Source organism: Syngnathoides biaculeatus, chromosome 12 (assembly GCF_019802595.1).
Source record: "Syngnathoides biaculeatus isolate LvHL_M chromosome 12, ASM1980259v1, whole genome shotgun sequence".
In the NCBI taxonomy this organism is placed as follows: domain Eukaryota; kingdom Metazoa; phylum Chordata; class Actinopteri; order Syngnathiformes; family Syngnathidae; genus Syngnathoides; species Syngnathoides biaculeatus.
This window is the reverse complement of record NC_084651.1, coordinates 18,776,048-18,788,833: the sequence shown is the minus strand read 5'-3', so window position 1 is coordinate 18,788,833 and position 12,786 is coordinate 18,776,048. Positions and strand designations below refer to the sequence as shown.

General features: G+C 39.9%; 1 protein-coding gene across 1 annotated transcript in view; it reads left to right on the top strand.

Annotated features, from left to right (window-relative positions):
- The window catches only part of zmp:0000000755 (phosphofurin acidic cluster sorting protein 2), an 84,801-nt gene extending 72,016 nt beyond the window's left edge, over window positions 1-12,785 (top strand). Inside the window, exons 19-24 of the mRNA XM_061836446.1 lie at window positions 3,190-3,232; window positions 3,326-3,368; window positions 6,680-6,818; window positions 7,312-7,535; window positions 9,138-9,251; window positions 10,326-12,785. Of these exons, the coding sequence (XP_061692430.1) occupies window positions 3,190-3,232; window positions 3,326-3,368; window positions 6,680-6,818; window positions 7,312-7,535; window positions 9,138-9,251; window positions 10,326-10,441 (679 nt within the window). The 3' untranslated portion in view covers window positions 10,442-12,785. The remainder of the gene's footprint in view (window positions 1-3,189; window positions 3,233-3,325; window positions 3,369-6,679; window positions 6,819-7,311; window positions 7,536-9,137; window positions 9,252-10,325) is intronic.
- Window position 12,786: the final 1 nt, after the last annotated feature.

Genomic DNA, 12,786 nt, shown 5'->3' with positions numbered 1-12,786 from the left:
TATGTTGATGTACCATCAGACCAAGAAAAAAAAAACATTTGTGACTGCATCTTTCACTTACAGTGGCAATTAAACAATTCTGCTTCGGATCTGTAAACATTGTTGTGAAAAAGTTTGGGGTTTTCAGTCTGATGATGCATATACAGTAGTTTGCCAGTCCTTTTCAATCTATATTAAATGGAATACATCCATCCACGCATTTTCTGAGCCACTTATCCTCACAAAGGTCACAGGAGTCCTGGAGCCTTCACCAGTAATCGTTGGAAAGAAGGCAGGCAACTGCAGAGCACATAGAGACAGACAACAGTCACACTTCATCACACCTAGAGGCAATTTAGAGTCTCCAATTAATGCTGCCTGTTTTTTGGATGTGGGAGGAAACCGAAGTGCCCGGAGAAAACATTTTCTTAACCCAGGTCCACAGAATTGTAAAGCAAACACTCTAAACAGTTGTTCCACCGGGACACCTAAATTTAATACACTACAAATATTATTTTGCAATTATTCTTTCATTTTGAATTTGTTGCCTTCTAAAAACACTCGGACAGGGGCGACAACAGACTGGGGAAAAGGAGGAATGCTAATTAAAAAAAAAAAAAAAAACATTCCACAGGCTAATTGGAAACGAGTGAGTGTCAGTGGGTACAAAAGGAGCATCCTAAAATGCTTCGTTATTCAAAAGCAAGGAGTTCAGAATCTAGCATCTGTGCTCGTATGGGAGTGTGCTAGTGCCCAAAGCATGGGTAACTTGAACATCTGTGAAGATGCCATCAATGCTGAAAGGTTTTGGAGCAACGTATGCTGACAGCCAAGCAATGTCTATGCTTATTTCAGCAAGACAATGTGAAGACACATTTTGAATGTGTTATAGGCTTTGTAGTAATAGCGCGTGAGTTCCAGACTGGCCTACCAGCAGTCCAGACATATCTCCCGTTGAAAATCTGTGGCACATGAAGGAGGGCAAAAGAAGACAACTGAGATGCTGGACAACCCAAGTTGTACATCAAGATACAATGAAAAAGAATTCCACCTATAAAGCTTTATCAGTGGTAAACATGTTCCATCTTTTTTTAAACATGTTGCAGCCATCAAATTCAAAATGACTTGAAAAGTTAAAAAAAGTATCAATTTGAACTACTGTAGTTTGAAAAGCATTTGCAAATCATTGTATTTTATTTTAATTTACATTTTGCACCACATCGTAACTCCATTGGAATAGCGTTTGTATATTTTTCTCTTCGACCCCTAAAACTTCTTTTTTCAATTGGATTTTTCTGGGACTGACCTAAGTGGTTCACATAGCTGACTGGATTCCGTTTCCATTTGGCGAGGGTGTTCATTTGAGTGTGGCTGGGAAGCGTTATCTGCCTCTTTAAATACCCTATGAGAGATGAGAATGACCAATCCAGGGTGCAGTTTGGGTTTTGCCTGATGTTCACCCCTACCCCCTTCCCCCAACCTTAAACATGATATGGAAAGTCTTTTTTGCGTCACAAAAACCTGATGTTCTAAATGGGTTGAGGATTTTTTTCCTATTTCCACTGTAAAGTGTCAATCAAAATCGAAAAAATATTTTCTTTCTAATGGCAGACTTTTTGGTGTAGCCCTATCAAAAGTGTCCCTAATATTGCAACCTGTGATTGTGTCTTAAAATATAATCCCCAATGTGCATGCAATCACATCATCAATGACCACACACCTCAAGGTCGTTGTGATTTGTGCTAACATTAAATTGCTAAGATGTTCATCACATTTTTTCATTGGAGACATGCACATATTCAATTGCAATGAACTCATAATAAATAATCCAAGATTTTAACACTCACCCAATGATAATGGCTGATATATTTGCATGTGCCCTTTTCTGCACTGTGGCTTCCTTGTTAGTCAGCAGGTACCAAATACAGCACACAGTTTAACACCTTTTTGCATTCCTTCTTCCTTCCTTTCCCCTTTTGATTTGCATTCAAGGAAAAGAAGTTTGTATTTTGATTTTTACATCAGGTATCTAATTTGACTTTGTTTTGGTTTTTGCCCTCTTTTTATTCTCCTCACCCCTGTCTGCAGTGTCTCAACACACCTTTTGTCATTTGATAGTCACCATAATGTCAATCTGCACGTCCTTTCTGGGTTTTGTGTGACCTTCCGTGTACTGCGTGTTGTTGCTGTGATGATTTGCCTAACAACCTCTAAATGATTCCGTAAGTTCTCAGTAGTGGTTCACTGGTTCATATGTCTGTCAGCATGGGAGGCCTACTCATAAGCTTGTCATTGATTAAATACTCTTTGGACAAAAGTCTTGGGACGCACTCCTTGTAATGTTGTAAAAGGGTCTTCTTATACAAATGGAAGTTGCGTGACTTTATTTGCCGCGGTGTAACAAAATGTAACAAATTCCATATTTTCTTGCATTGTTACTTTCGGGTTGGGTATCATGACCATGTGTCCAAGTGCTTTTATCCATAAAGTGTATTTCATTCCCAAGGAAAAAGGAACATATTGCTCCAAAGTAAGTAGTGTGAGGTGGTAAGCTTCATTTGAACTGATGTCTCGCACATGGATTCACAGTGGAGGTGGAAACCCCCGATGACTTAAGCACAAATTCGTAACGGTCTTCCCCACAGCATCTCTGACTACAGTAAATTTTTTCATTATATATTTTTTTAAATGTGGTAGGTTTTAGACTTCTTATGATCACTACAATCATGCAGGTCTGATATTTTTACATATACCCATTGTCCCCCAAAAAATTGATACACACTTTAAATATTTGTAAACTTGATGTTTATTATAATTTGAATAATTTTTAAGATGTAAAATATTTTACAAATATCATTATTTAGAATGTGTATACATTTTTGGGACACCCTGTATTTGTATAAGACTTCATGATTCACCGTAAAACTAAATGTAACAGTCACTTCTAGCAGGATTTCACAAGAACAATGCCCCTAATAAACGGTTGTAAGGCGCGGTCCTATCATTCATTTCATACTCCCAAACCCCCACCCGACCCCAAGATGATCTCATTCCACCTCAAACCCAGTCATGTGCCATTTCTCCTGCATTGGGGCATGGTCCCATCATCTCTCAGGACCATTGAGTGTTGCACCTTGGAGTTTTGCAGTTTTCCAAGCACTGCTGCTCTCCTGCTACACTAACAGCCTATTAATTGTCTCCCCGGCATAGCCCTGACGAAGACTCCTGTCAGAAATTTGTGCCGTTTATTGGGGTAGGATTTTTTTTTTTTTCAATCAGAATGTCATTAATTTTGCATAACATTCATCATAGAATTTAACACTGAATTATTGTTTTGCACTTGTAGGTTGTGAAAGTTGGGATTGTGGAGCAAAGCCTCTCCACTTCAGGTAAGATAGACCCAGACTCCTAAGCAAAATGTGGCCTAGCGTTAAATGTAACTTATTCATAATTATGCTTTCCATGACCAGGATTTTGGGGGCCGATCACTGATCAGCAAGTTGAAAAAACGATTACCGATGTGATCGCAATATGGAGCAATGAATCTATTTAAATGACCTGTTCATTTATTGTATATCATTGTGCACTTTATTGCTCAGAAAAACATATATTTACATTAAATAATTTCTTTGTTCATCTATCTATTTATGCTAGTGAATGATAGTGACAGACAAAAGAAATTAATGGTCTTCTGTTAGGTGGCAGTAAATACATACCCCAATGAATCGACTTTTGACATCCAGTGAAGAAAATAAGTATTTGAACACCTGAGAAAACCAATGTTAATATTTGGTACAGTAGCCTTTGTTTGCAATTACAGAGGTCAAATGTTTCCTGTAGTTGTTCACCAGGTTTGCACACAATGCAGGAGGGATGTTGGCCCACTCCTCCACACAGATCTTCTCTAGATCGGTTTCTGGGCTGTCTCTGAGAAACACAGAGTTTCAACTCCCTCCAAAGATTTTCTGTTGGGTTTAAGTCTGGAGACGCCACAACCTCGATATGCTTTTTACAGAGCCACTCCTTGGTTTCCCTGGCTGTGTGCTTCGGGTCATTGTCATGTTGAAAGACCCAGCCACGAATCATCTTCAATGCTCTGACTGAGGGAAAGAGGTTGTTCCCCAAAATCTCACTACACATGGCCGCGGTCATCCTCTCCTTAATACAGGGCAGTCGTCCTGTCCCATGTGCAGAAGAACACCTCCAACAGTGGACCTTTTTTCACCAAGCCGCTTGGCAATTTCTCCGTAGCCCTTTCCAGCTGTGTGGAGTTGTACAATTTTGTCTCCAGTGTCTTTGGACAGCTCTTTGGTCTTGGCCGTGTTACAAGTTTGAGTCTTACTGCTTGTATGGGGTGGACAGGTGTCTTTATGCAGCTAACGACCTCACACAGGTGCATCTGATTCAGGATAATACATGGAGTGAAGGTGGACCTTTAAAGGCGGACTAACCCGTCTTTGAGGGTCAGAATTCTAGCTGATAGACAGGGGTTCAAATACTTATTTGCAGCTGTATCACACAAATAAATCGTTGAAAAAAATCATACATTGTGATTTCTGGATTTTTCTTTTAGGATTATCTCTCTCAGAGTGGATATGCACCTACGATGAAAATTTCAGACCGCTCCATGATTTCTAAGTGGGAGAACTTGCAATATAGCAGGGTGTTCAAATACTTATTTTCTTCACTGTATTTGGTTGTCGGTGTTTCATGAGATTTTTCAGTTGCAAAGTACATGCCTTGCCTCCAAAAAGGTTGGAATATGCAAGTCTGATCAGGACAGGTGTTCAACCTAATAGCAGCATATTTACACATAACCACGAGCTCTTGCACTAATTTGCCGGGCTACCTAATGCTTTGTTGCCTGCTTGCGAGCTGTATCGTATTAAAAGTACATTAACATACCTCATGCAAGCCTTACACGGCCGTCATCCCCTTCCCTGAGTACTGCTGACTACCAACACATTTCCCCCGCTCCTCATAATACAGTCAGTGCGATCCACTCGTGTGGTCATCCCCATGGTAACGACTGTATCCAACTATATTTGAGTTGACTGCTGATTGTGAAAAACGGGATGCGGTGGTATCAGAATACAAGTTTTTTTTTTGTTTTTGTTTTTGTTTTTTTTGCCGTTGTCTGACAGTGCATTTGTGAAAGAGCAAGTTTGTCTTTGTCCGACCTAGCATTGCGTGTCGCCATGTCTCAGCCAGCCCTTTTTACGGAGCCCATTAATGACGTTATTGATCGGATCAGTAAATTATGACAGTAAAACCGATCAGATGATCAGCAAAGTTTGCCAATTATCGGTCAATTCCGATCAGGCCGATAAAATCGCTGTAAAGTCTAGTCATAATATGTAAATAAAATAAGACAAAGAAAAATCGAATATTTTCTATCTAATAGAATATTTTACCTGCATAATTTTAAACGTGCTTAATTTAAGTAGACAGGTGTCCATCCATCCATTTTCTCAGCCACTTATCCTCACAAGGGTCGCAGGAGTGCTGGACGCCATCCATGCTATCTTCGGGCAGGAGGCGGCATACACCCTGGACTGGTTGCCAGCTAATCGCAGTATACAGGGGTCCTTGATTTACAACTCCCGACCTGTGAGATTTTCAGGTTATGAGAGGCGCATGGTGTTAGAATTATCATGTGGCACAAGAATGCTTTGTCACTGTATTACTTAGTTTTTTTCATTTCTCCAATTTATATTTACAGCCTCGAAGTGCTTTTCATAGTAATAGTTACTGTACTTACAATATTTTGCGGTTACAAACCTTACGCAATCAACGTATTTCGTCAACAGCTGTAAGACTACGGACTCATCACATAGCATAAGGCATGCTCTTTCCCCGCTGTACTTACTGTTTTGTCATTTCATTTTTCCATAATCATGGGCTAGAAGTGTTTTTCTTACAAATATTTACTGTAATAATAACACCACAGTCTTAAGGTAGTGATAGACTGTGCTGTGGTTTGACTTGGAGCAGAACTAGGACATCAACCGAGAACTGTCTGTATAGCAGTGAAAATATCTTACTGAATTGTGTAACACATTTTTCCTGCATAACCCAAGGATTCAAGGACTTTGTCAAACCTAAAGACAATTGTATTCCCAGGGTCCCTGATGAGGCAAAATGATCTTATGTGAACACACGTAAAAAAGAATTCCAACATTTTTATCTGTCTCTGCAGCAAAATTTAAGTACATCTTTCTTGGCCTACCCCCCCCCCCCCAACCCCACACCCATGAAAAGGAGTTAAGTAGTTCTTTTGTGGAAATTATGAAAAAGTCCATTACATTTTGTCCTTGGTTTATGACGGTCACACACGCTGTTTCAAGGTTACAAACTTTGTGCAATGGGCTAGTTTGCCCAGCGGCGGAGGTAAACGTCATCACGTGGTACATAGAGCCACGCTCAGTTACCGCTGTGCTCTGTTTTTCATTTGTGACCAACTGAGTTTTAATATTTACAGTAATTGTGACTTAACTACTGCATTAGCGGAGGTTAGGTATGTTCACAGGCGTGTTTCAATTAATTACAAATTTGGCTGACTAACACCATTGTAAACAACCTGTACACAATGCAGGATGGATATTCACATTCCATATATCATTGCTCCTAATCAAGCACAATGTTTTTTTTAGTTTTAGTTTTTTAAAAGATGTTGCTTAATTGTCTATTCTGTTCACAGTGGATTCTGATGATGCAATGGGGGGCAACACAAGCATCCTGGCCTCCCCCACACCCCCTTCGGCTGGTCCATACGGGAAGGAGATTGGGGGTACACCCCCACAGTCACCCTCCGTGTCCACTGCCATTTCTGGAGCTGGGTAAAACATACACTCACAAATAAAATTCAAACATATATTCTGTACATCCATCAATTTTCTCAGCCACTTATCCTCACGAGGGTCACGCTAGTCCTGGAGCCTATCCCAGCTGTCAGTGGGCAGGAGGCAGGGTACACCCTGAACTGGTTGCCAGCCATTCGCAGGGCACATGGAGACAGACAACAGTCGCACTCACAATCACACCTCGGGGCAAATTAGAGGCTCCAATTGATGCATGTTTTGGGGATATGGGAGGAAACCAGAGTGCTTGGAGAAAACCCATGCAGGCACGGAGAGAACATGAAATCTCCACACAGGCGGGGCCGGTATTTGAACCCCAGTCCTCAGGACTGTAAGGCCAACACTCTACAGCTGTTCCACCGTGCCGGGCGCACACACTCATGCACGCAAACACACACGTGTGCGCACTTTCCATCTTATGGTCATTTTGTGACAAGCTAAGGTATGTAACTGAAAATGTTTGCCTTTGCAGTTCTCCATGTTCTGGCAGCGAAGTGATGGGCTTGCAGGTTGACTACTGGACATGGCAAGGTCCCGAGAAGAAAAAAGAGGGCGAGAAGCGGGACGTGGGATTGAAGAACACGCTGAAGAGTAACTTCCGCTCGCTCCAAGTCAGCCGCCTGCCCTGCGCGGGTGATATCACATCTCCACCCAGTATGGCCATGACTGTCGTCACCAAGGAGAAGAACAAGAAAGGTGCTTTGAGAGGTTTGCGGGTGGTGGCGATAAACAGTCCATAATGAAACTGAAGCGCTTGATGTCACATGATGGGGAGAATTTAATGACTGAATACTGAGTGCCATCAAAAAAGAAGAGGGTAATTATTGGGGGGCATCACAATATTACAAGAATAAAGATGAGTTTTTTAGCCGCTTATCCTCACAAGGGTTGGTGGAGTTTATGTCGGCTATCTTCGGGCTGAAGGGACGGGAGACCCTGAACTGGTTCCCAGCAATCGCTGGGCACATCGAGAAAGCCAACCAGTCACGCACGATACGATACTAATTGACCATTTAGAGTGTCCTGTTAATGCACGTCTTTGATTAAAATAAAAGGCAATCGATTGTATGGATTGTTGGAAATAACGTAGATGATGAGGTGGCTAGCAACACTGTTTCAGACTCAGGTTTGTTCATTTATTTAGCTCTCGATGAATTATTAAGACAAGCTTACAAGTTTTTCTTCATGAAAACTTCACAGTGCTTCATTGTAGCCATTATTATTTAACTGTTTAGGACAGGCATTCTCAAACTGGGTCCAGCTCAGGATCCCTTATAATGGAGACAATTTTCCAAGGACCCCCTTCATAATTCTAACACCAATTAAATGTTGTCTTTTGGGGGAAAAAGCTGGGCCAAGAAGTAAATTAGGAAACATACAAGACTCATAAAAAGAGATGCAACAAAAAAATCTTTAAATTTAATGAGCATCTGAAAAATTTCACTACTCCTCTAGTGTTGAAGTATTTATTTCAGTCACACTGGATACATTTTTGGCTAAAAAGTTACTGAATCGATTTCCACCCATTGAATTGTTACGGATTGTATCATTCAAAATATAATCGTCGTCCTTGAATGTAATCAGCAACCAAGAATCAGGGTACGAATTGAATCATTGCTAAAATAAATAGTTACACCCTTACTTGTGTTACTTTTTCTACTAATAATTGAACTGTTCTCATTTCAGTTGTAGTTGTATAAAATTTGCATTTTGTCATGAAATTGTTGCTCTTCCTGTAATATTTTAACTTAATTCTATTGTAGTTTATTCTACTGCATTATTTCAACCCTACCTATATATCTGTTTTCAACAATTCCACCTTCATGTAATGGACTTTTTCCTCATACTTTATGTGGTAGTATATATAACTTTGCCCTTGTTAAATGAGCTACTTTTTTTCAACTGAAGAAAACAACAGAGTTCTCATAAAATTACGACTTTGCTGTACTGAGAGAGTAACTGACAGTCTTGGGTTCTCTTGGCCGACTTCCAGGCAGGCAGCATGGGTTCAATTTCCACTGAAAGTGTGACCGTTTTTCCGTCTTTGTGCCCTGTGATCCACTGACAACCAATCCAAGATGTCGCCAAGTTTACACCTGAATTGTCTCTTTCTGAAAGATGTTATTACCTTCTTGTTATGACTATTCACGTGTATATTATATGGTCCTTCATAAAGCCTTACATAGTTCTGCCTCACTGCAAGGGGGGAAAAAATCTACACTGAACTTTTTGCTTGCTTAATTATTGCCTGTGGGAAAGCGAAGTCCGTCACTTAACTAAATTTGATGTGCCCTGCAGTTAGTTTTCTCAGCAAGAAGCCAAAGGAGAAAGAGGTGGACTCAAAGAGCCAAGTTATTGACGGAATCAGCAGGTTGATCTGCACAGCAAAGCACCAGCACACGATGCTGAGAGGTAACACTGCCCCCTTGTGTGGATTTTACTTCGAACGTTGCTCACTTGATGAAGGGACGAACGAAAATCTATTCAATTTATTTTAATCAACAAATAATATATTTTCATTTTCAATGTTATGGTCTCCAATTAATGTAATTAATCAACCAATTATTACAATTAAAAAAGAATATTTTCATGAATTACCAGTTGCATTAAATTGATAATTTAATGAGGGAACCAAAATATCTTAGATATTTCACTGAACGTCATTTTCATTGTACTCACTCTGTGTTATACCATTAGAAATACATATTGGTCCAGGCGTCCACCTTTCTTCTTTTAAATTAACTGAAAGCAGACAATGTTCATGCAAACGGAAATGTTTTTGGCCAATATTTGCATTTGATAAGCGCACGGTTGACCTTCACCTGGCAACATGATGCAGTAAGCAAATGCACTCTCTACTGTTGAACAAATATTCTACATCTCTGATAGGTTTTTATTTCAGTTAACTTCACACTGTGACAGAGTGAACATATTTGGCTTGACACCTGAACACAAGTGTAAAGATTTGAATTTCAACTAGCCACTGTTTCAGCCTCTGTTGAAAGACAAAATGATGGCCGTAATGTACTGTAACTGGGAAATTGCCCCATAATGACTGAGTGGACAGCAATGTCAGGGACACATGGACATTTTTTGATTACATTATTTAAAAAAAATATATACATGATCAAAATGATTCCTTTTACCAAAGAACTTTTGGACAATGAAAGTATGTATTTTTTTTAAATACATTTGATCATTTAAGTACTACCATCAAGGGGAGATTTATAAAATTAAGGAAACACATTATTCTTTTGTGTGCAAATTTTATAGGAAGACATAGTTTCATTGTTCTGCTTCATTTTCATGACTATTGAGCAATTTTGATGATACCAAAGGCACACTGTTGTAATATTGATCCAAACATTTGCCTTACGCTGCCGCTGCAGTAATGGAACTCCGCTGTAAACCGAGGACCACCTGTACATTGTCTTTTTCCTTTCATTTTAAATTGACGCCCTCATTTTACTCTTTTGACTCGTGCAGTCACTATAGATGGAGTTGAGTGGAATGATGTCAAGTTCTTCCAACTTGCTGCCCAGTGGCCAACTCACGTCAAGCACTTCCCGGTGGGAATCTTCGGTTACACCAAACCCGTGTGACCTCAGCAGCCGTCCGCTTGGAACCGCCAAACTCTTCTGCGCTGCACTTGTCTCACCCAGAGACTCCACAAAATTTGAGGGAAAGCCAACGGCAGTAATAGTTTTCCTGTGGAAATCTTAACTGACTTTACATCCATGTGTTCAATACACACGTTCATGTTGTCCTTCCGGTGTTTTTGATGTTGACCGTTGTTTGTGGTTTTCCTTTCTTTCTTTCTTTTCTAACTACACACTACAAAAAGAACAAGTACTATTTTATAAGACTTGTGCTACCGCCCTCGAGGTCATTTGGCTTGTTTGACGATTTGCCACATTGCGACAATGGCAGCTACGTTTGCACTTTGTTTTTTGTTAACATGTTATTATTTCTGTGAAATCCTATATGTATTGTTACTCTGTAGAGAATGGAGGAGTGCGATGGTGATGTGCAGTGGTGTGTGTGAGATTTTGAAGCTGTGTTAGCTGTTGGAATATTGCTGTGAATCTTGACAGAAACCCTCTGTTTGCTTTTCTTGGTCATCCCTTTGCTTTTTTTTTTCTTCCAACTGCTCACTGCAAAGCAAACAAGATTTATTCTTCGGTGTTCTTTGAAGCAGGAAAGACAACTCTTTGGCATTCTGTAATCTAGCTATGATTGACTAACTCGCATTTTTTATTACTCGAAAGTTCAAGTAATTCCAATTCTGAAGACTTGACACTCACTTAACAACAGGCTATCATGACACAAAAACACACCAATCCCCAATATCTGAATGCCAAATTAGCTTTTTCTAAGCCCTGACATGTTTGTAATTTACCCGAGTGATGCTTTTTGAGGGCCTTTTCAGATGAACAGCACTTAAGCTGATCATGATGCTTTGGCACCTTACAGACCCCAACTAATTTTGCAGAAACTGTAGTGGTGAATCCAAATGTGCAGTGATGTGCCAAAGTCAAGTTTTTGGCCTGCTTGAAGACAAACTGCAACGTGTGGTAGAAATCGGTATTGGCATTACAGAATTTTTTGGAGTAATCAAATTGTATTTGTCAATCAGAAGATATGTGTACCGGTACATCCTAACCAAGTTTTATAAAGCAACACTGTGGCTGTAGATGCACCTAGTATGTAAAGATTCTGGTCAGTTGGTTACTTACCATTTTGTTGGCTCTTTGGGGAATATTTCTTCAAGTGTTTGTGATTGGAAACCTGCTCTGACATTACTGCCAAGCGCAATGCAATTACAATGAAAAGTGGATGGAGTCTTGCCAGACGTCCAAATCACTGCCTATGTGAGAGTGTCTCCTCTACATTTGATGGTACTTCCTATTACTACGTGAAACCTTCGCTGTAGGAATCCTATGGACAAAAAGGCCTTTTGTGTTGTTGCTTTTTCAAGACTGAAAAGGTTTTTAAAGTATTGTATATAAATATACACAAAATATGTGTTGTTGTGATTTGCAAACTGCCCTGTGACTAAATTGAAAGCACAATTAGCTTCCCTTTATTTGTTGAGTAAAAGCCAAAATCATATTTCCATAGCTCAAGAAGTTCGGTCCAATACCACACTTGTCATTTCTCCTAGATTTTCCTTACTTTGTAATGCACTTTTAAAGTGGTTTAATACATGTCGACACACAAATTGGGAGCGTTTGATTTTGAGGTGTTCCTTTTCTAATGTAAACCACTATCTATAGACATGACACGACTGTTTACTGGTTGTGTCAAGTGTGTGCTTGATGGCTTCAGGCTCCTTTCGTGGGTCCTGGCCATCTGTTACTTCCCCTTTTGCCACTTACTTTGTAGCTGTCACCATGCAGTCTGCCTGCAGACTATGCAGTCAGTTTTCATCTCCTGCGGGGACTAGAGTGGTAAGTCTAGTCTTGCTTGGACACCAAGTGGCCCTGAGATAATATATTTTGGAAATTTGGCTGTAAAGCAGGGCTGAGTTTTGTGAGGGAAATTATGTGATTTAAAATTTTCAAATGGGCATAAGTGTCAATTGTGTTCTGATGTATTAGACCTGAAGTCCATCTTTGCCCTAAATCTCACCGTAGCATGGGGATGTCTTAGAAGGCAGGACCAATGAGAGACTGCACTTTTTTGTTACCTCTCTTAAATCCAACAGGAAAGAGGACAGCATACCATCTCATTGGTCCCGTCGCTTCAGATGCCACCCAGTGTCTTTGCACAAACCCTATTTTAAAGGACGTGACAGTATTTTTAAACTCACCACTAAAAAAAAATATGGGTTACTCCGCATGTTTTACTATAGTTGTAAATATGTTTTGAATTTTTATATTGTTTTTTTTTCTTTCCATGCTGTCACAAGCAGTTGTCTTAAATAAAATTTTTAATCTTCTGTACA